General features: G+C 38.4%; 1 protein-coding gene across 1 annotated transcript; it reads left to right on the top strand.

Moving 5' to 3' along the window:
* The first annotated feature begins 13398 nt into the window (after positions 1-13398).
* mnx1.S (motor neuron and pancreas homeobox 1 S homeolog) lies at positions 13399-23203 on the top strand. Its single transcript, XM_018269026.2, has 3 exons — positions 13399-14251; positions 20225-20385; positions 22423-23203. The coding sequence occupies exons 1-3, from the start codon at positions 13762-13764 to the stop codon at positions 22789-22791; spliced, it is 1020 nt and encodes a 339-aa protein (XP_018124515.1). The 5' UTR covers positions 13399-13761; the 3' UTR covers positions 22792-23203.
* Positions 23204-23688: the final 485 nt, after the last annotated feature.

Raw genomic sequence — 23688 nt, 5'->3', positions numbered from 1 at the left:
GCAAATTTTAGGGATAATTTAATTTATAATATGTTAGATATGAGAAAAAAAAACAACCAGAATATTTTTGTTAAAAATGGGATGTCAGCAGCAGAAATACATTGGTAATAAGTTGGGACATTTCTGTCTTTATAAAGTTGTAGAAGAAATTGGAAAAGCCGACCAAGAACAAGTCATTTTACTACATACAAATTTTTTAACCTGCCCAATCAATTTTCTGATCATCGTTGGACAAAAATCTTTGGATGCATGATAGTTTGGTGCCCACTAACCTTACGATAATTTGATGGATTTGTCAGATCACATGAAAAATTGCTTAAAAAATCTTAACGTCTATGGCCACCTTTACTTGCACAATATTGGTGCAACATGGAGTTTGTCTGCAGTTGTGATAATGGGAAACATTATGGGATCTAGAAATGCACTAAGTTCTTAGTTTTTGTTTTTTTAAGTAATTTGTTCTGGGGGGCTCTTAACATGGTTACAGATATATTTTTAATGCATTGAGACTTCTCAAATTCCTGGGGAAGCAAATACATTTACAATCCAAATCCAGCCCTAATAAACCTTAAGATGGGCTTCTATCTAGGCTTTCTAACCAAACCATAAATGTTCTTCAAGGAGCAACTGCAACCTGGCTTTAGGGTGGTGCTACAAGTGCATTTCTCTTGGGGGTTGAGTGAGCAAGAGAGTCCTTTGGGTCAAAAGACCTAGATACAAGTACCTATTATAGGACACATTACCAAAATATGATTTAGGATGTTTATGTTGCAACTTCAGCAGTAGCTGGAGGGCCATGGGTTGACTATGACTAATATTTCTAATTTTGCCCCTCTGATAGGTTCACAGCCTTCCTGCATTGTCAGGACCCCCTTTTTTCTTTCACTCTAACCCCGAAAATATTTCTAATTTTGCCCCCTCTTATTGGGTCACAGCCTTCCTGCATTGTCAGGACCCCCTTTTTTCTTCCACTCCAACCCCAAAAATATTTTTAATTTAGCCCCCTCTGGTAGGCTCACAGCCTTCCTGCATTGTCAGGACGCCCTTTTCTCCTTTCACTCCAACTCCCGAAAATATTTCAAATTTTGCCCCTTCTGATAGGGTCAAAGCCTTCCTGTATTGTCAGGACCCCCTTTTTTCCTTCACTCCAATCCCAAAAATATTTCAATTGTGCCCCCTCTGATAGGGTCCCAGCCTTCCTGCATTGTCAGGACCCCTTTTTTTCTTTCACTTCTACCCCGAAAACATTTCATATTTTCCCCCTCTGATTGGGTCACATCCTTTATACTCAATAAGAGTAAGACAGGGCATATGGGAGACTGTCTGCAGGCAAGGATAAGATAAGAATTCCTAGGTAACCAGAATAATCACTTGAAAAATGGATTTTTCCCCGAAACATGTCGTGATTTAACACCAATAAAGGGTGATTTCAGAGAAAAGTACTGCCTATGTTCCAGTCTGTTTCGACTCTTCATGCTTATAAATAACCAGAATAATCAACAGCCTGTATTATAGGTCAGATAGGCCCCAATCGAACTCAGTGACGAGTGGCGTATAACATTGATAAAGCGACAGTTAGCACCATTATCATGATTAACAGGTTAACACGTTGCATTAAACCAGACAGAATCATAACAAAAAAACTGTTGCTACAGACAATTTTCAATTTAAATATAAATGTAATCCCCCCAGGGATTTGAGTTATGGCTTCCCAGTGTGCAGTATATGAACCCTGGTGCTAGGCTAATAATCACCTTTGCTTGGAAAGAGACCAGAGAAGGCCAATAGGGAGAGTGTTAAATAGAACAGAGAGCAGAACTTGACTTCTGGAATTAGGAAAGTGCAGCCCAGCACCACTAGCCCATCTGTTAGCCCCGGTGACAAATATGGCAGCGTCACAGAAGCTGATTCATGGCGTGTCATGGCAGAAGTGGAAGTTTATCAAATGGACAAAAAGGTTTTCTCAAGAGAATTTATGAACGTCTAAATCTTTCATATCGTTCTCCAAATACTGATAAAGCTGACTATGAATGGAACCTAGGACTTTAGAGGTCACACATATTTTAGAGGAACCTGCCTTGCTCTCAATTCTTCTTCATTTGCCTTCACCAAGAAGTAGAAATGTTCTGAAGAGTGAATTGTGGCTTCCGTCAATGAAGCTGCTTCCATCTTTGAATATTATTCTGCCGTCTCGTTATGTAGCATCTCAGGTTGGTTCTGTTTTAAGCACAGGGCTGCTCCATGGATGGTGGGTATCTATTAGTCTCGCTAGATGTTACCAGGGACCACAGCAAAATTATAAGGCCTATCCACTAAACCTTGGAGTAAATGATTCCCCTTAAGGATGAGAAGGAGTATGGGATTTAGTTGGAGGTTACAATAGTTCAGACTGGAAATGATCAGTTCTAAATTAGAAATATACAACATTACTGCTTATACACATATCTATATATATATATATACAGAGAGAGAGAGAGAGAGAGAGAGAGAGAGAGAGCGAGAGATATAGAGGGAGAGAGAGAGATATTAATATATATAGAGATATATAGATACATATATATAGAGAGAGAGAGAGAGAGAGAGAGAGAGAGAGAGAGAGAGAGAGATAGAGATTAATATATATATAGAGAGAGAGAGCTTGGAGCTTTCTGGATAAAGGGTTTCTGGATAACGGATCCCATACCTGGCATCCCAGCATCCTTCAGTTGTGGGAGGGTATTTGGGTTGTAGGTAAATAACAGCAGCAGGGTGCAAGTTACTGTATCACTACTTATAAATGTAAAAGTTCTGGAATTGTGCAGAGACTGACGATTGTCCTATTCTAAAAAAAATCTCAAAAAAAAACAAACACCCAGATGGGGTTGTATAACAAAAGACACTATAAGCTCAGGTGCAGTAACCTATAGAAACCGGTAGAAGTTATTGCTCACCTGTTTAAAAGCAAACATCATGTTGGTTGCTATGGGTAACTGCATATAAATACAAATAATACATTCTATGGAAGCTTCTCCTATTGTATAACTATGGACTGTGCAGCCCATTGAAAGCCTATTAGTTCTGCTTCCAGAGAATAACAACTTTCAGGAGGTTATTTATTAAAGTCCGAATGAAAAAAACTCGAAAAGTCTAGTTTTTTTAGTATAAGAACTGAATTTTTAGTGGGGAAAAAAACTAGTATTTTTTAAGATTTATTATTTCCTGAGGATGGAAAAAGTCAGAATCCAAAAATCCTGCATCTCAGACCTGCCAAGGTTGTATATGAGTCAGTGGGAGAGATCCCAATCCTATATGGAAGTTTCTGTGGTCTGCGCTGGAATTAGCCTGAAAAAAAACGGACTATTTCGGAATTTACGGACAAAAATCCCAAAAATTCTGTCTTTTTCTCCCCGATCCGATTAAATCATGCTTTTTCAAAAATAACTAAGGTCTAATCATGGATTCTAGTTTGGTCAGACTTTTTTATTAGAAAAAAAAATCGGATTTTGATAAATAAGTATTTAAAAAAAAAAAAATCAATTGACTCCATATAGGTTCTAGGAGGTCCCCCATAGGCTAAAACAGCAATTCAGCAGGTTTTAGATAGTAAATGATCGAAGTTTTAAAGAGACAGTACATGATAAATTTCAATATTCGAATTTTCGATTTTTTTTCAAATTCGAATCGAATTGGGACTAATCCCTAGTCGAAGTACACAAATATAGCTTGAAATTCAAATTTTTTTACTTCGAATTTTCACTTTGACCCTTGATAAATCTGCCGGTTAGTATTAGGGGGCAAAATTGATAGCACCCCTTTATGTATAGAACTACCTATAATCATTTAGCCTGTACTCTTGTTCTACAGTATGAGCCAGTGCAAATCTAAATGTAACGAATTCTGCTTCATCATCTGTCAACCTGGAACTTGAAAGGGATTTTTAGTCATTTCTGTTTAAATGGGTTGTTCACCTTTGAATTAACTTGATGCAAAGAGTGATATTCTGAGACAATTTGCAATTGTTTTTCATTTTTATATTATTTGTCCTTTTTTTAGTTATTTGAATTTTAATTCTGCAGGTCTCCAGTTTGCAGTTTCAGCAATCTGGTTTCTAGGGTCCACATTACTCTAGCAACCATGCAATGATTTGAATAAGAGACTGGAATATGAAGTGGTCTCAATAGAAATAAGAGTAATGGAAAGTAGCAACAACAATAAATTTGTTAGTGATGTTTTGAGACAATTTACAATTGGTTTTCATTTTTTATTATTTGTAGTTTTTGAGCTATTTAGCTTTTTAAACAGCAGCTCTACACTTTGCTATTTTAGCCATCTGGTTGCTAGGGTGCAAATTACCCTAGCAACCATGCTTTGATTCATTTGAATAAGAGACTGGAATATGAATAGAAGAGGCCTAAATAGAAAGATGAGTAATAAAAAGTAACAATAACAATACGGGGCAGATTTATCAAGGGTCGAATTTCGAAGTTAAAAATTGAAATACTTCGACTTCGAATGTCAAAGTTTTTTTCAGCGAATTTGGGTATCCTGTGGTCGGAGTAAAATTCGAGATTCGAAGGATTTCAGCAATCGATCGAATGATTTTACTTCGAGTTCCAAAAACGTAGAAAAATGCTCTAGAAGGTCCCCATAGGCAGCGGCTAACATAGCACTTTGGCAGGTTTAATTTGGTGAAGTATTGGAATCGAAGTTTTTTTAAAGAGACAGTACTTCGATTATCGAATGGACGAACATTCAAACTATTTTATTTCAAATCTGAAGTCGAAGTCTTAGTATCCTATTCGATGGTCGAAGTATCCACAAAATTACTTTGAATTTTGAATTTTTTTACTTCGAAAATTCCCTCGATTTCACTTCGACCCTTGATAAATCTACCCCTACATGTGTAGCCTTACAGAGCATTTGTATTTTTTAGACGGGGTCAGTGACCCCCATTTGAAAGCTGGAAAGATCCAGAAGAATAAGGCAAATATAACAATAACAAATAAATAATGAAGACCAATTGAAAAGTTGCTTAGAATTGGCCATTCTATAACATACTAACAGTGAACTTAAAGGGCTGGTGTCAGGGCAGCACAAATGAGTGGGTGAGGTGAGGGATAATAGTTATCATTTCGAGGCTAATAAAGACAAGTCTGGGAGGGGGCTGCTTTCAATGCAATTTCCCCAAAGAGACTGGAGCTGCTGCTCAGGGTCAGAGAGGGCAATTTAACGAGTTCATTAGTCAGATGAAGGCAGAGCAATAAACAGCCTCATTCATCTTCCCAACAAAGCAACAGCATGTGATCCGACTGCAGCAGGTAACAGAGCAGGAGAGCTGACAATCACTTAGTGTAATTGTCTGACATGTGAGTGGGCGATATTGAGGGGAGACACTCCGTTCTACAATAAAGCAGTCAGTCGGACTAGGAGTGTTTTCTTAATGGTACCCCACTGCTGCTCCCCCAGATCCCTTCTGGTTAACTCTTTAGACCCTTTATCCGTAAGTAGTGATGGGCGAATTTATTCGGCAGGTGCGAATTCACGGCGAATTCCCGCAATTCGGCACCAGTAAATAAATAAATTCGCAAAACCGCAGTGAAAATTCGCCGGAGTTAAAAACAAAATGGACGCCGGCGTAAAAAAACTGACACCGGCATTAAAAACGGCCGCCGGTGTCAAAAACGAGACGCTAGGCGCCGTTTTCCCGAATTCACAAATTTTTTGGCGAAACACCCCAAATTCATCCATCACTACCTGTCAGGTCCGGACTGAGAATTTAAATAGGCCCTGGCATTTCAGGTATATAGAGGCCCAATCAGCCCACATAGAGGCCCAAACAGCCCCCACTAGCCCACTAAATACTGACTTTCTATGGGACCTTATAGCAGCCCCTCTGGCATTTGCCAGAACCCACAGATTGCCAGTCCGGGCCTGCTACCTGTAAGCCATATTCAAAAATAAAAAGAGTTGGGGAGCAACAAAAGCATGCAAAAACTTCCTGGGGTGCCAAATAAGTGCTGTGATTGGCTGTTTGGTAGCCCCTATGTGGACTGGCAGCCTACAGGAGACTCTGTTTGGCAGTACACCTGATTTTTATGCAACTAAAACTTGCCTCCAAGCCTGGAATTGAAAAATAAGCTCCTGCTTTGAGGCCATTGGGAGCAACATCCAAGGGGTTGATGAGCAACATGTTACTCACGCCGAGCTACTGGTTGGGGATCACTGCTTTAGATAATGTCCTTTCCCGGCTACCCAGTTCCCCAAGGGTTAATGACCTTATCATTTATTAGCTAGCTGCAACGCTGGTTCTACCAAAGAAATGTCCCTCATTTATAACTGCTGGTCCCGACTATCAGCTGCATTTGTATGTGGCACGTTCTTGCTCTGCTCTCTCAGCTTCTGCCCATTAAATAATGATAATAATCCTAATTATATCCATCTAATGTATATACCATCAGGTGAGATTATTTCATGGCTCTCTCCAACTCTATCGGCAACAACACAGAGACCTAACCATTTAGCAACTCACTTCATCACTGCAACATTCTGCCGACAGATACCAGAGAGAAAAACAGTTACATAGACAGGTAGATAGATAAGAAATAGATGACATTCTGATAGAGAAAGAGATGGAGAGATAGACAGACAAGAGAGAGAGAGAGAGAGAGAGAGAGAGAGAGAGAGAGAGAGAGAGAGAGAGAGAGAGTCTGTCTATCAATCTGTCTATCTGTCTATCTATATCTGTCTACTTATGCTACATATCTCTGTTTTTCTTTCTGCCATATCTATCTATCTATCTATCTGTCTGTCAAGGAGAGAGTGAGAAAGAAAAGAGGAGAAATGCCTTAGAAGTGTATGGAAAAAACAGAGAAAAATAAAGGGAGACTGAGAGTGAAGGACCACAGACAGCAGCATTCTATACAGCATTCTATACAGTATTCTATACAGTATTCTATACAGCATTCTATACAGTATTTTATACAATATTCTATATAGCATTCTATACAGTATCCTATACAATATTCTATACAGCATTCTATAAACCATTCTATACAGTATTATATACAGTATTCTATACAATATTCTGTACAGCATTCTATACAGTATTCTATACAGACATCCAGGGCCAGTTTAGGACAGAGCAGAGAGGAGATTTACCCTTTACCACCAGCATCACAGGGGCCTGGGGGTGGGGGTAGGTAAAATTGCATATAATATATTGTGTAACAACATTAGGGATAGGCAAGCTGCAGCCCTCCTGCTGTTGGGTTGGGCTCTGAGCCTGGATTATGGAAGCACCTGTAGGTAACTTGATCACAGCGCCACCTATGGACATGCTTAGACCTACAGAGAGCTCCTCCAGGGGTGCAATAAAATAACAAGAAGCAAAACATATGAAGGACCCAGTAACAGGCAGTTGGATTGCAAATAAATAATGCATCGCTTAGTGGCTGACAGAAAATAATGGGCCATAAAAAGTGTTTCCCCTGCAGCTCAGCGACCTCCTTCCCCGTGAGACTGAAGTGCCAGTGTCTCCTCCTGTTCCTTCTAATCACGTTTCTGGCCCTTTAAGTTTCTAATCACGTGTCTGGCCCTTTAAGTTTCTAATCACGTGTCTGGCCCTTTAAATTTCCAGCCTTTTGTCCTGTAATTGAATTACAACCCAATGTCAACACACTAATAAAAAGCCCTCCTGCTGCAGCCCCAGCTTGTATCCTTGGCTGATGGATGCTGCTCCTTCCAGGGCTAATTCCATGTCCCCCACATTGATCAGCACAATCAATCCCACAAATAAATGAAGTCACAGCTGATTTTCCCAATGAACTTTTTATTATGGACCAATAAGTAACGTGGAAGTGTCACTGACCCATAAACTACAGCTCATACCCTAACCCACAGAGCTGACAAACGTGCTGTGATTTACACCCACACTCATGCAATATTACTTAGGGAAATGAATATATTAAAGGCCCCATTAGCATCCGATGAGGCCACACACACACTTACAGCCCGTGTAAAGTAATGACAAAACACCACCAGTCATATCAATAATGAAATCTGTGATGGATTTTGTGAGCTCTGCCTTGTCACCTTCTATTCTTCCACCAGTCTCCTTGTCTGCAAACTTCCCTGTGTGTTTTCCTTTAAATCCTGGGGACATCGCCCTGTGGCACTGCCTATAAGGCTTTATTCTCACTTCATTTTCATTATTTCCATCTTATATAGACAGAAATAGGTACAAACAAATCATTACATATTTTATTATATACGAAAATTAATATAAATTAATGATAAATTAATATAAATTAATATAAATTAATGATCTCTGTATATAGAGAGAGAGAAAGAGATTTAAACGTTTCTATATAAATACATATTTCTACCATTTAAAATAAGTGTCTTAGAATAAAATTTAGAGCAAAATAAAAATCCGTACCAGTGATTCCTGTTTAAAATATTGTTTTTTAATTTTATTTTAAAGCTACACGGAACCCACCACCATTTATTGCCATCAGATGTCTGGATCTTCTTGTTATTAAGCACATAAATGAGGGGTCATTAATAGAAGAGGTAATTAAAATGAGTTCAGAGTAAATGACATTAATTCACAGCACTGAAAAATGAAAAAAAAAAATGAAATAGATCAAAATGCGTATTTTTTAAATGAATGCCATCAATATATCCATAAGGCAATTCCCCTCATATACATCCCTAGTTTCATTTTACTGCCATATATTTATCTGTATCTATAATTTATTTTCGTTTTTTAGGGATCTATCATTTCTGTAGTTTTTTTTCTGCTATATATATAGTTCTGCTGTTTCCATTATATATATATATATATATATATATATATATATATATATATATATATATATATATATATATATATATATAATTATAACAAACAAGGGAAAGTTGTGCTCACCACTATTTTTTAAAACCATTAGGCGGGGGTGCAATGAGGCTGTGACCACAAAATACATGTACTTACTTGTATTTGACTATATATATATATATATAATTATATATATATATATAACATTATACTATATATATATATATATATATATATATATATATATATATAGATAGATATAGATATATATATATATATATATTGTCAAGAAAAGTGCAAAGTGCACCCTGGGTATCCTGTAAAAAATATAAACTTTTATTTACCACGTTACATAAAATAATAATAATAATATTTGAACGTTAATATTTTTTTTAAAGGATACCCAGGGTGCACTTTGCCCTTTTCTTTTTTATTTATCAATTCTTTATTTTATTTTAAAGTTTAACAGGGAAGGGGTACAGAAGGCAAGAGGGGGGGAGGGAACACTTTGCCCTTTTCTTGACAATTTATTGTATGCAACTCATCATGGTAGCACCTGGGTTATTTGGACTCTCCTTGAGAGAGAGAGAGAGAGAGAGAGAGAGAGAGAGAGAGTGTGTGTGTGTGTGTGTGTGTATATATAGCCTCTCTCTCCCTCTATATATATAGCACTGATATCTCTATGCATTATATGATATTATAGGAATCCTGAGCAGATTGTTATGGATATGATATGGTTGTGTATTACAGTATATTATACAAAGTCATTCTTTCAGAAGTACCTGCTAATAATCCTGTATAATCCATTCACCCCCTGACAGCAGAGAGGAACCCCCAGACTGGGGAGATGGGATTTGTCTGTGCCTAGTTTGGGGTTGATATGTTGGTCTGAGTTACCATGTAACTAAATCTATAATGCCATGTGCTGTGTATGTTCTACTGCCTATAGCAATGTATTTTATGCTCCTAATTATACTAATAACACTAATAGAATTACATGCAGTGCCATTGGAATAATTAGCATAATTATTCTGACCAAAATCAACATTATCCTACACTAATAGACATAGGAAGTAAACGAACAGGCGTTGGACCCAATGATTTGTCCATGGAGCTTGCACTCTGCCCGATAATAGACACAACTGACTAGAGAGGCTCGTCTATAGTATTATAGGTTATTATGCAGCTACTATTGGATATTACAAACCATTTGCATTGCTCTCTATACTATACTATATACTATATACTAGTGTTCTCACTCATGTCTCTATATACTGTGCTACTAGCAGTACACACCTGTGTCAGTCGAATTGCTGTATCATTAGTAGGGAAATAGACCTGATCTGGTTATTAGATGTCACACATACCCCTATAAATAAATATACACACAAACCCGTAAATATAAAAAATATGGGCACACTGACAAGGAACCTCACAGAAATCTAAAAATATACCAGAAGGACTTGTGCACATAGAATCTTAAAGGGGTTGTTCACCTTCAGACACTTTTTTTAGTTGGTATCAGACCAAAAATAAAGACTTTTTCCAGTTACTTTCTATTTTCTGTTTGTGACCGTTTTTCTAATAGTGAAGTGTAAAGTTAAAATCTTCACCTTCTAAAGCAGCTCTGGAGGTAGGGTCGCCGACTCTTATTTATTTATATTTTTACAGTTTTTCCAAGTTTAACATTCAATGTCCCTGTCTCTTTTGTTTCAGTCTGACAGCTCAGTAATTCAGGCGCAGAATCTAAACTGTTACAGTTTTGTAACATTTAGTTGATACATTTAATTGATATATTTAATTGATACATTTAATTGATACATTTCTCAGCAGCATCTCTGGAGTATTAGCAACTGTTGTATCAATTCTAACAGCTGTTTGTAATGAAACTCAGGGATTCTGCTCAGCAGGGACAAAGATAAGAAATGTATCAACTAAATGTATCAATTTAAAACAGTTAAAGAGTCGGCGACCCCCCTCCAAGAGCTGCTTTACTATGTTAAAAATTAAATGTTACACTTTGATATTAGGAAAACAGTCACACAAAGAAAATAGAAAATAGAAAGTAAATGGAAAAAGTCTTTATTTGTGCTGAACAATCTGAAACCAACTAAACTAAAACAAAGTGTTGGAAGGTTAACAACCCCTTTATCAGATTCAAACAGACAGACACAAATATGTATTTATTAGTCATTGCATTTGCAACATATTTAGGTAGAACAAAGAATACACATAAACATACACACAGAATATAAACGCAAATGTGTGACTAATATTTGGAGCAGAATGATAAGTTGGAGATTGTTTCCATAGATCATGTGATGGACCTGATGTGTGAATTATTAGCCCAGTAGATCTGATCTGAGTGGCGCTAATAGTGCGCAGGCGCAGCCCATGACTTGTCTCTCCAGGCAGCAGGGTGTCAGTTGAGAGAATGGTTCTGTTCTACCTGCAGGTGGGTAATACTATTCTCCTTGGTTTCTATATGGGAACAGCAAACTATATGCTCTCTAGATTATTTCCATGACAGATACCTGGGTTGTTACCAAATGCTTCATACTTTATATATATATATATACTGTATTTAGAGAGAATATATTCTATTAAACCAATGGCAGAGCCACAAGCTGAATATAACCCCCCCCAGTCTGGTTTCAGGGGCACCTAATAATAGGGATCCTGCCTGTAAGTACTGGGGGGGGGGCACAAGCGCAGGGGAACTAATTGATTCTCTTTAGCCCCAGCCTTGAAAGCCTCAAACCCCAAAATATTGGCCATATGATCGCACCACGTTTCAAGTTACATCGACCTGCACAGCGTGAAGTCGCTCAGAAGTCACCTGATAGGGGTCAGCACTGCATCACCTGACTGTGCCAACACCGGGGTCTGAATAACTTGCCTATTTACCTACCTGTGATATAAAATGCCAAATCTGACTTCTCTGTAGCCATCACCTTATTTACCCTTTATATTATCTGTCTGACTATTTGTTCATTTATGTTTAGATCTATATCAATCTATCACCATCTCTCTACTATCTCTTTCTCTCTCTCTCTCTCTCTCTCTCTCTCTCTCTCTCTCTCTCTCTCTCTCTCTCATCTATATATATATCCATTTATCCATAAATCTTACAATCATCTACTGTATCTGTCTATCTATGTCTCTTTGTCTATTAATCTTTATATCAATCAATCTATCTAGCCATCCATCCCTCTATATTATTTTGCCTCTTTCCCTCTGGCTATTGCTTTCTCTATTTATCCATTGACTTATCATATCTATCTGTCTGTCTGTCTATCTATCTATTATCTATCTATCTATCTATCTATCTATCTATCTATCTATCTATCTATCTATCTATCTATCTATCATCTATCTATCTATCTATCTATCTATCTATCTATCATATAACTATCTATCTATCTATCTATCTATCTATCTATCTATCTATCTATTATCTATCTATCTATCTATCTATCTATCTATCATCTATCTATCTATCTATCTATCTGTATCTATCTATCTATCTATCTCTCTCTCTCTCTCTCTCTCTCTCTCTCTCTCTCTCTCTCTCTCTCTCTCTCTCTCTCTCTCTCTATCTATCTATCTATCATATAACTATCTATCTATCTATCTATCTATCTATCTATCTATCTATCTATTATCTATCTATCTGTCTATCTATCTATCTATCTATCTATCTATCGTGAATTTCTAATATTATTTCCAATGTTCTGGTGTCGGTGGCAGATAGTACCATTAATGTGCTGGTTTAACCTGTCTAACTCACTGGCACTTGTAACCCAGAGTGACAAATGTTTGGGACACATCTTGGTTACAGAATAAATCAGATTAGTTTGTGTGTGTTTAAGAGTATGTAACGTGGGCAAAAATTCCTGTTCCTGAACTACAACTCGGACTCTGGGGGTGGAATGGTTAATGATTTATTATACAGGTACCAGTGGCTGCTAGTTGTATATAATTATATCGTTTATAGCAGGCCTGGACTGGGAGTCAAAACAGGCCCTGTCATTCCAAGTACGCAGAGGCCCAAACAGCCCCCTACCAGCCCAAACAGCCCCCAACCAGCCCACTCTATGGTAACTTTCCATGGAACCATACAGCAGCCCTTCTGGCATTTGCCAGAACCCACAGATTGCCAGTCCGGGCCTGGTTTATAGGGAGGCAAGTTAGTGCCAGTGTTTGATTAGCTGTGTGTGGCTGCTTGTGTGACTGTGTGTTTGTATCTGTGTGTGATTGTATGTGACTGTATGTTACAGTGTGTAATAATGGTGCCTATGTGTGTGAGACCAGCTCAGTGTTTGTGCCATTGTGTGTGTGTAGTAGAGTCTAAATACCAGTGTGCTCCCAAAGGTTCAACCCTACTGACCCCAACGTGAGCGTTTTGCAGAGATCATGAGCTTCTCACCAGCCGCTCAACTGCCCAGACCTTCCCATTCACTGACAGCTCTAAGAAAGCACAAATAGAATGCGGCGTCTAGAGGCTGACCTGCCAATCAGGGAGGGTGATTGGAGCGGCCAATAGGCATTCAGGACGGGCCTTGAAGTGAGAGCAGCGGAGCAGCAGCCGGAGTGACTAGTGACAGCGCTTAGTGGAGTTACCGGAGCCTCATACCTGCGCTGCTCTCACCTCGTGCCACTGCTGAGCCTCACATCTCCGACCTCGTTATTCTCAGGGGCCACAGCACCAAGCACCGCGCTCACAAGGAGAACCACAGCCTTGCAGAGCTGACCCGGGAAGCGCAGAGCCAGACACAGCGCAGAGCGCACATTAGCGCATGAACCAGGAGCACTTTGTATCCGCAGGACACAGTATCGCAGCGAGTTGAGCGCAGAGGATTCCCAGCTGTTTGCTACACAAATACTCACGGCTTCCCACCATCACCCCGCGGGGAACATACGGCTGGAGGGGCGCAGAGCTCATGGAGAAGTCCAAGAATTTCCGGATTGACGCTCTTTTGGCAATAGACCCCCCCAAGGCTCAGACCTCCCCATTGGCTCTGGTCACCTCGTTGTCCTCCTCATCTCTCTCCAACTCTGGCAGCCCCCCATCCGAGCACACTGACAGCCTCAGGACTGACTCCCCCTCCCCTCCAAGGACTTGTGGACTGGTCCCCAAACCAGGTTTCCTCAACAGCCACCAGCACCCCCCTAACATGATGTCTTTGCACCCCCAAGTTGTTCCAGGGATCCCCCCTCAGGCCCTGTATGGACACCCAATGTACAGCTACTCAGCAGCAGCGGCCCTGGGGCAGCACCCAGCTCTGTCCTACCCCTACTCCCACATACAGGGCACCCATCATGCCCACCCTATGGACCCCATCAAGATCAGCGCTGGCACCTTCCAACTGGACCAGTGGCTCAGAGCCTCCACTGCTGGAATGATGTTGCCCAAAATGTCAGACTTTAACTGTGAGTAGTGAGTACCACTGTGAGTAACCTGTCTACTTACCTGGCACTGCTGGAGTAGGGTTACCCAGTCCCACTGCATCTCTTACTTATAACTTACCTGAAAGCTATTGCTTGCGACATTGTATCAAACCAACGCCTCCCATTCAGAAGATTTAATTCTGCGCCTGGAACTAAAGCGCTCACTAATCGCAGCGATTAAAACTCCTTCTCCTGTCTCCTCTATAAACTACACAGTGCAATTTATATATATATATATATATATATATATATATATATATATATATATATATATATATATATATATATATATATATATATATATATATATATATATATATATATATACAATATCATAACTCCCTCTCTTGTCTCCCTTATAAACTGCACAGTGCAATTAATATATAGATCTATATACATGATACAATATTATATAGAGCTTGTGCGTTCACAGCTTTGTTCCTAAACTGAACAGAGTGACTGTGTATAGACCTTATAACTGTAACTACATAGAACGCCCTTTCTTATTTCTTACACATAATATTATACTTCATAAATACATCTCTACCTGAATCAGTATAAAAGTCCCGAGATTCATTAATGTGAGCTATTAGGACTTTGCACGGAATGTATTTCTACAGTACAATAAGCAGCAAATCTAGGTATAATAATAATAATATCATAAAAATGTAACCTTTTACCCTAAAGTGAATCTGATAATGTGAAAAAAAATGCAGCCTCTCTCTACTTTATTATTATTGTTATTATTATTATTACTACTACTAATAATAATAATCTTAATAATAATAATAATAATCACCACAATCATCTAATATTGCACTTATTGTTACTTTTTATTTCAATGACCCCTTGTTTGTTACTACTAATTTATTGTTTTGCTGTACAGTGCTTTGCCCTCAAGGAGCTCTATACAAATAAAAATATACATAATAATAATAATAATTATAATAATAATAATAATAATCATACATCAATATAAACTCAACCCTCCTGTCTAAACTGTACAGATATTGCATTAAGACACCGTTAGAACCGTCTCGTTTAATTATATGCGTGTATCACTGTGTCACACATCACATTTGTGTGTCATAATTGTATGGTTTTCAACAACACAGTGTAGATACTAATTCCAGCGTTACTTTCAATTAATAATGATTTTTAATTTAATGTCAGCCTGTGAGACAAACAATACAGAGTAGGGATTATAAATATATGGAAATTATATCTGTTCAAATATATATATATATATATATATATATATATTTGAATAGATATAATTTCCATATATTAATAATATATATATGTGTGTGTGTGTGTGTGTGTGTGTGTATATATATATATATATATATATATATATATATATACACATATATATAAAAGTGTATTAAAAGTGTATTCATTTTGTCTCCTATCTAGAATATAACTATATATATATATATATATATATATATATATATATATATATATATATATATATATATATATATATATATATATATATATATATATGGGCTATTAACAAAACAATGCCCAAAATCATATATTCAAAACTGAACTTTTTGATCTGCAGTAAAATTCATTGAATACAGTTTTTTTGTTTTATTACTCCTGTTTTGTTTTATTATAGGGTGACCGCAACAGTGTTTCCTAAAAGTACTTTTTTTTTAATAGTAACAAGCTAGTTCTATTGTTTCTAGGAGTGTATATACATATAATAATAATTTGGCATAATTTGGTAATGTATTAAGATTAGATTTCACCAGCACCCAGTCAGAACAGATTTATATATATATATTGTATATAGTTGTAGTGGTGTGTTACAGCCGCATGTATCACAGTGGGGCTACACATATGGGAAATTCAGGGCTAACCAAGAGCCAGTTTGTTACCTTATTTCGTGTAATATCAGGGGCTGCAGAGGGAATTTGGGCATCAGTCAGACTGTGAGTGGGTGATATTTGTGCTGAGAAATGTCAGGCAGGTGAGATATTCTCCCTTTCCATAGATTCTCAGTCAACTCAGATCCTAATGTGATTCGCCTCTATATAAGCAATTCCCAGAGAGTGAGACCCCCCACATGTGACTTCCATTGTGTTTGAACTCCCCCTTCCCCTGCGCTTAGCGTTGCAGATAAAGCGATTGCAGAAATCCTTTATTATAGTCACCGGTGCGTCTGTATAAAATGAAATAAATTGTCTGTAACACTTCCACCATAGTCCAACGTCTCCTCCAATTTCCTCTGCGCTGGGACTGTAGCGGCGTCTTTTCGTGGCTGGGATTCGTCGCGGGGACTTTTTATGACTTTAATAAAGGGTGTGATGTAGAAAAGGTGTTGGTGGGAGCAACGATCAAACAGAGCTGTGAAATACTCCTCGTCTTTTATTACACATGGGCCCATGGCTTGTTGGGTTTGATTAAGGCAGGATAATATGTGTTACACGGGGAGCAAAGCAAGTCAGAGTCTGCTGGGCCTACTGAATAAACGCGAAATCTTATTCTTTTGGTGGCTATTATTATAATCATTATTATTATTACTTCTTCTTCTTCATTATTATTATTTCTTCTTTTTCTTCTTCTTCTTCTTCTTCTTCTTCTTCTTCTTCTTCTTCTTCTTCTTCTTCATTATAATTATAATAATTATTATTATTATCATTTCTTCTTCTTCTTCTTCTTCTTCTTCTTCTTCTTCTTCTTCTTCTTCTTCTTCTTCTTCTTCTTCTTCTTCTTCTTCTATTGGTGGCTATTATTATTATTATTATTATTTCTTCTTTTTCTTCTTCTACTTATTATTTCTTGTTCTTGTTCTTATTTCTTCTTCTTCTTCTTCTTCTTCTTCTTCTTCTTCTTCTTCTTCTTCTTCTTCTTCTTCTTCTTCTTCTTCTTCTTCTTCTTCTATTAGTGGCTATTATTATTACTTCTTCTACTTCTTCTTCTTCTTCTTCCTGTCTGGGGAGTGCAGGTTCCTCCCAAGATCTAATTACCCCTAGTGACACTTTAGTCTATTCCATTTAATTAGACTCATTGGTGCATTAGTAGAACCAAATCACTGCCTGAGCTTCCTCAGTATCATTTCTTCTAGTTAGTGGTTTCTTTGTTCATTTATATCTGAAGTTATTTTTTACCCAGCTCACATTTTGGATGTAAGGTGAACTACACCCAGAGACAGTTATTTGCACAATGAAACGGTCCTTCTAACTTTATTTTCCATCTCACACATATTCATTTATTTTATTGTTATTTTTAAATAATCCCCTTTTTGTTTTCTGGCTCTTACTCTTAAAAAAACAATATAACAAAAAGCTGCTTTGGCTCCATCCTTCCAGGAGTCAGAACCAGCAGTGCAAAGACTTAAATATTATTGAAAAAAATAATATAACAAAATCAGCTGCTTTGGCTCCATCCTTCCAGGAGTCAGAACCAGCAGTGCAAAGACTTAAATATTATTGAAAAAATAATATAACAAAATCAGCTGCTTTGGCTCCATCCTTCCAGGAGTAAGAACCAGTAGTGCAAATACTTAAATGTTGTTGAAAAAATAATATAACAAAATCAGCTGGTCCCTAACTGCTCTGCAGGGAAATAATCATACCTTTTATAGACCCCGCGCCTCCCCGCCCCGCCGATGACATCACAATGATGTCACAAAAGGGGTGGGACGAGCAGACTCAAGACTATAAAACCGGAACCCGGAAGTTGGATGCTGGCATTTGAAGGTGACAGGCGGGGAGAGCAGGAAAAGAGCACTGCGAGGTCGACCCGAACCCACGGGACCTGGTATCGGGTCGGCCCGCACATCACTACTTCCCAGCCATGAAGAACTCAAGCAGCTTTGTTTATGACGATCCCTAAGCAGCCCAGACCACACTGAGCATGTGCACAGTCTTAGTCTTGCAAAGATGTATTACAAAGTTACAAGAGGGTGACCGCCTGTAGCCAACTTTGAAAGCATAAATTATTTGTTTGATTAGGCTTGTGGGGCAGTAAGTTCATGTTTATATTTAGTATACAAAATAGCCTTATTCTATTTTAGACTATACATGCCCTTTAAACCGATGATTGAACATTTATAATACATTTATATTGTACATTTTCTTGTGCAAATATGGTGTTCTCCTTTAATACAATTAGTTTTCAATATATTTATATAGAACCTTAGCAAATATACCATGTGGTTCTGCATATAATCAGCCCACAATTGCTCTGTAGGGTCGAGTAAATATCTGACTTGCTTTGTGCTCATTGATCAATCAGATAAAGGGCTGAATTAAAAGGCAAGTATCTCACTCCTGAATAAATACTGTGTTTACCTGATAAGGAGCTTATTAGAGGGGATGAGATGAGTGTAACAGGCCTTATCTCCTGCTGATTAGCAAACCAGAGGCTCCACTTTCTTTCCTTTCCTCTGCCTAATTGTGATGAGAGATTGTCGCAGTCTCAGCAAGGTCGCAAGAATTTGGATGGAGTAGCGTGATATACAGATATAAGGGTAGGGGCACACGGCGCGATTTCGCCGCGATTCTGCGCTAAGCGAGTTGTCGCTGCGTTTTTTAAGCCGAAATAGCTTTGCTAACTTTGGCGCTGGCGTCAATGCAAATCGCGGCGAAATCGTTGCGCTAATTCACACGCGGCGATTCGTTTTCTATTGTCGTCCGAAGTTGCCTCGCTGGGCGTTTCCGGGCGACAGTAGAAAAAGAATCGCCGCGTGTGAATTAGCGCAGCGATTTCGCCGCGATTTGCATTGACGCCAGCGCCAAAGTTAGCAAAGCTATTTCGGCTTAAAAAACGCAGCGACAACTCGCCCAGCGCAGAATCGCGGCGAAATCGCGCCGTGTGCCCCTAGCCTAAGACCTGTTATCCAGAATGCTCGGGACCTGGGATTTTCCAGATAATGGATTTTCCGTAATTTGGGTCTTCATGCCTTAAGTCTACTAGAAATTCATTTAAACTTTAAATAAACCGAATAGGCTGGTTTTGTTTCCAATAAGGATTAACTATATCTTAGTTTGGATCAAGTACAAGGTACTGTTTTATTATTACAGAGAAAAAGGAAATCAATTTCAAAAATTTGGACTATTTGGATAAAATGGAGTCTATGGGAGACATATAGATGAAACTGAAATCAGATTAGAAGTCAGGAATACAGATACATTTGTTGCCATATTGATCCCCCAACGATTTCCCATATGTTACATATGGTCTGACTGTCTGTCCCCCTTGATAAATATATAGCAATGTAGTTGAACTGTGTTTGGGGTCTAGTGAATATTAGGGATGCACCAAATCCAGGATTCGGTTCAGGATTCGGCCTTGGCCAAATCTTTCTGCCCAGCAAATTAAGGTTGGGGAAGCAAATCGCCTGACTTTTTGTAACAAAACAAGGAAGTAAAAAATGTTTCCCCCTTCCCACCTCTAATTTGCATATGCAAATTAGGATTCGGATTTGGTTCGGTATTTGGCCAAATCTTTCACAAAGGATTTGGGGGTTCAGTTGAATCCAAAATAGTGGATTCCAGCCATAAGAAACGACCTTGTATATAAAACAAATGTGCAGCTCGTTCATTTATCAGTGATCCCCAACCAGTAGCTCATGTTGCTCACCAAAAGCTGGTGCTTATTTTTAAATTCCAGGCTTGGAGGCAAGTTTTGGCTGTAAAAAAACCAGGTTCACTGCCAAACAGAATCTCAGTGTAGGTTGACAATCCACATAGGGGCTACTAACTGGCCAATCACAGCCCTTATTTTGCACCCCAAGAACATTTTACATGCTACTGTTGCTCCCCAACTCCTTTTACTTCTGAATGTTGCTCACAGGTTCAAAACGTTGGGGATCCCTGGTTTATAAGATAAATGAATCTGTAAACGATCTATCGATAGGTAGTCAATATCAGATTCTTTGTATTTTGTGTATGCTGGGGAATGTATATATTAATGTTGCTCTTGTTGCTCCCTCCCCAGCCCAGGCCCAATCTAACTTGCTGGGAAAGTGCAGAAGACCAAGGACAGCGTTTACCAGTCAGCAGCTCTTGGAACTGGAGCACCAATTCAAGGTGAACAAGTACCTCTCCAGGCCGAAACGCTTTGAAGTGGCCACTTCCCTGATGTTGACTGAGACGCAGGTAATTCTCATCTCTTAATCTCTTGTACCCCCACCCCTCTCGGTCCCACATCAAATACTATTGTCACAGGGAGAGTTCAATCACAAGCACCTTTTAAAATCAGATATTGCCTTCCTATGGCATCACTGCAAAGCTTTGATTTTTCTGGGCCAAGGCTCACAATTGCTTTATTATATTCAACACCCGCTCCATTCTCTGACTTAAATGGGAAAGGAGGTCAAGAGACATGATCAACTTGTTGTGTGTTTATATATGTGTAGTGAGTACTGTATGACTAGTAGTTTCCCAGTTCAACAGTAAACACAGACCTTTCCTTTCCTCCACCCTGAACCTTCATTAAATAAAACGAGGTTTTGCTTCTCTAATTCCTATATAAAATGACTCTCTTTCAGTGGTTTGAAATATTTTATTTGGTTTTCACAATAAACCATAAAAATCAATATGATAACAAATAGAATGCAGAATAAGAAGATTACTCTTTCAGTGGTGTAACTAGATATTACTAGGCTCCACAGCAAATAAATTTTAGGGCCCCCAACATAGCCAGAGGTTGTCCTGTTTTACCAATATTTATTAGAGCCTCATGGGACCCCCTATACCTCCTGGGTCCGTCTGCAGCCGCAGGGTCTGCTTTCTCTGTAGTTACGCCCTTCTGCTCTCTTTCTTCTGGCAATTACATTAGCTGCAATTCCAACACCTGTTTCAAGTGCTAACCTGGTGTTTGCATTTGTTTTAATTGTGGAATCACCAAATCAACTTTTCCCTCTAGATCTGTAGTATTTCTGCCACCTATGGCAACTGTAATTCTGTACAATATATTGTATCTGTAGTATTTCTGCCACCCATAGAAACTGTAATTCTGTACAATATACTGTATCTGTAATATATGTGTCAGAGATCATTATGCTCAGGACAGAATGAATAGGGTACCTTACTATATATATATATATAATATATATATATATATATATATATATATATATATATTTATATAGAACCTTAGCAAATATACCACGTGGTTCTGCATATAAACAGCCCACAACTGCTCTGTAGGGTCGAGTAAATATTTTGTTGGTAAAATAATAGTTGCTATTGCATAAATAATTTTTAGCACTTTTTTGATTGTTTGGACATTGATTAAGTGACCTAGAAATAAAAAAAAAATCTATTTATACAATATATATATATATATATATATATAAATGATGAAGGATCCGCACTCTCATTTTCAAAGTATAACAACTTTTATTTATCACATTACAATCCGACGTTTCGGTCCCTCCTGGGGACCTTTCTCAAGGATGTATATATATATATATATATATATATATATATATATATAGAGAGAGAGATAGAGAGAGAGAGAGAGAGAGAGAGAGAGAGAAAGAGAGAGAGAGAGAATAATATAACCCCTAATGTAAAATATAAGGATATTATGAGTCACCATGAAGTTTCATGACCATATAAAAGAACAAGGTGATTTCTAAGTGACAAGATGACTTCTAATATGCTAATATTTTACAACAGGAGTAAATTACGTTTTCAACTCAAACGACATTACTAAGCACAATTATAACTGATGATATCACTAAGCACCATTTATAATGTACAGGATAATTATGATTCTCTATTATATACAGGTCATGAAACTCCGAGGTCACTTCTAATATCGTATTTTCCTTTTATAACTGATGACATCACTAATCACTGTTTATAAGATTATACTTTACAAGATATTCATGGCTTTTGTTTATTATATATATAATATATGGGTTGTACTTACTATGCAATAATACGATTTTTTGACACTGCAAGATACATATATATATAGGAAAGGGTGGACTGGTTGAGTTGAGACCATTGCAGCTCGTGTGTTTAACAGAGATGAAATACAAATGGAAAATGAGTGCAGAGTGAATGGGAATATAGTGACATTATGAAGGTGTGTGTGTATTGCGCAGTAATGGAGCTCAATGTTGATGTGAAAAGCAAAGGGTTATAATAATAATAATAATGTCTCTCTCTCCCCATCATCAGGTGAAGATCTGGTTCCAGAACAGGCGCATGAAGTGGAAGAGGAGTAAGAAAGCCAAGGAGCAGGCGGCGCAGGACTCAGCAGAGAAACAGCAGAGGGGAGGCAAGGGCAGCTGTGAGGAGAAGTGCTCGGATGAGCTGCAGGGAGAGAAGAAACCCTACCATCTACACTCCAGGGGGGAGCCAATAAAATGCAATGGCCGCCTGCAGCCCAGAGACTATACAGACAGCGAAGAGGAGGAGGAGGACAGGGAAGAGGAGGAAGAGGAAGGGCACAGAGGGGAGGGGAAGCGGTTTTACCATCATTCTTCTGACTGCACATCTGAGGAGGAGGAGGAGGACAACAGTCACAATAAGCAGAACGGCCACTGAGACACATCATTGTCCTCCCCCTAAAGAGAACTGTGTTACACGAGACATGTCATCATTGTGTTGTGCTGGTGCGACCCTACATGCTTGGGAGCCGACCCCAGGCACTCAAACTGGATAATCACTGTCCATTCCAGCACCTCGGAGAGCTCCCTGTCCCAGCACTGCCTGTTGCCCCCTACACTGACTCTTCCCTGCAGGGGGGCACATGTTCCCGGGCAGGGTCATGGAAGTTACACAGACTACTGGGAGTCCCCCCACTTCGTGTTCACCAGGAAACTTGTGGACACCTGAAGGCCACACTATATGCTGTCTTTATTTTTGTACATTGTATTTATAAGAGAAATAGCTCTACATATGCATGATAAATTATTATTTAGCTCCCTCCATCATAACGATGGGATGTAAAATAAATGAATAATACGTTTTGTACTTGTATTTATCTAGTTGTTTTATTTTGCACTTTTATAAAGAGTGGCCAGAAATAATATGGATATGAATTTACATTCTCTCTTCTTATCTGTCTAAAATATGTGTCTGACGGGCAGTGCATCCCTTTACCTGTTCATATACCTTTTATGATTACCAGCCCCTCTCTCATCTAGCCCTGTTTATAGCTCTTTGCCTTCCTTTCTTTCCTCCATCTTCATCCTCCCTTCCTTCCTTCCTTCCTTCCTTCCTTCTTCCCTCCACACTTTCACGTTATCCATCCATCACTTTATTCTTCAATCATTAGCATCATTCTCATTGGTTTACATAGCACCAAATTTAATACCTTCCCCCTTTCCTTTGTTTTCTTTCCTTTCCCTTCCACCCTCTTTCATTTATTTTCCTAAACTATACTCTTCTTTCCTTCTAATCTTTTCTTTCCTTTAATTTTCATCCATTCCTCACTCACTT

The sequence above is a fragment of the Xenopus laevis genome, chromosome 6S, assembly GCF_017654675.1.
Source record: "Xenopus laevis strain J_2021 chromosome 6S, Xenopus_laevis_v10.1, whole genome shotgun sequence".
NCBI lineage: Eukaryota > Metazoa > Chordata > Amphibia > Anura > Pipidae > Xenopus > Xenopus laevis.
The sequence above is the reverse complement of the archived record's forward strand: the minus strand, read 5'-3'. Positions and strand labels throughout refer to the sequence as shown.

Bases quoted from the DNA above. Each gene is read 5' to 3' on its own strand.
- mnx1.S (XM_018269026.2), top strand. From the start codon at position 13,762: ATGGAGAAGTCCAAGAATTTCCGGATTGACGCTCTTTTGGCAATAGAC. The intron at 14,252-20,224 runs GTGAGTAGTGAG...CTCCCTCCCCAG, and splicing joins CAAAATGTCAGACTTTAACT to CCCAGGCCCAATCTAACTTG. The intron at 20,386-22,422 runs GTAATTCTCATC...CCCCATCATCAG, and splicing joins TGATGTTGACTGAGACGCAG to GTGAAGATCTGGTTCCAGAA.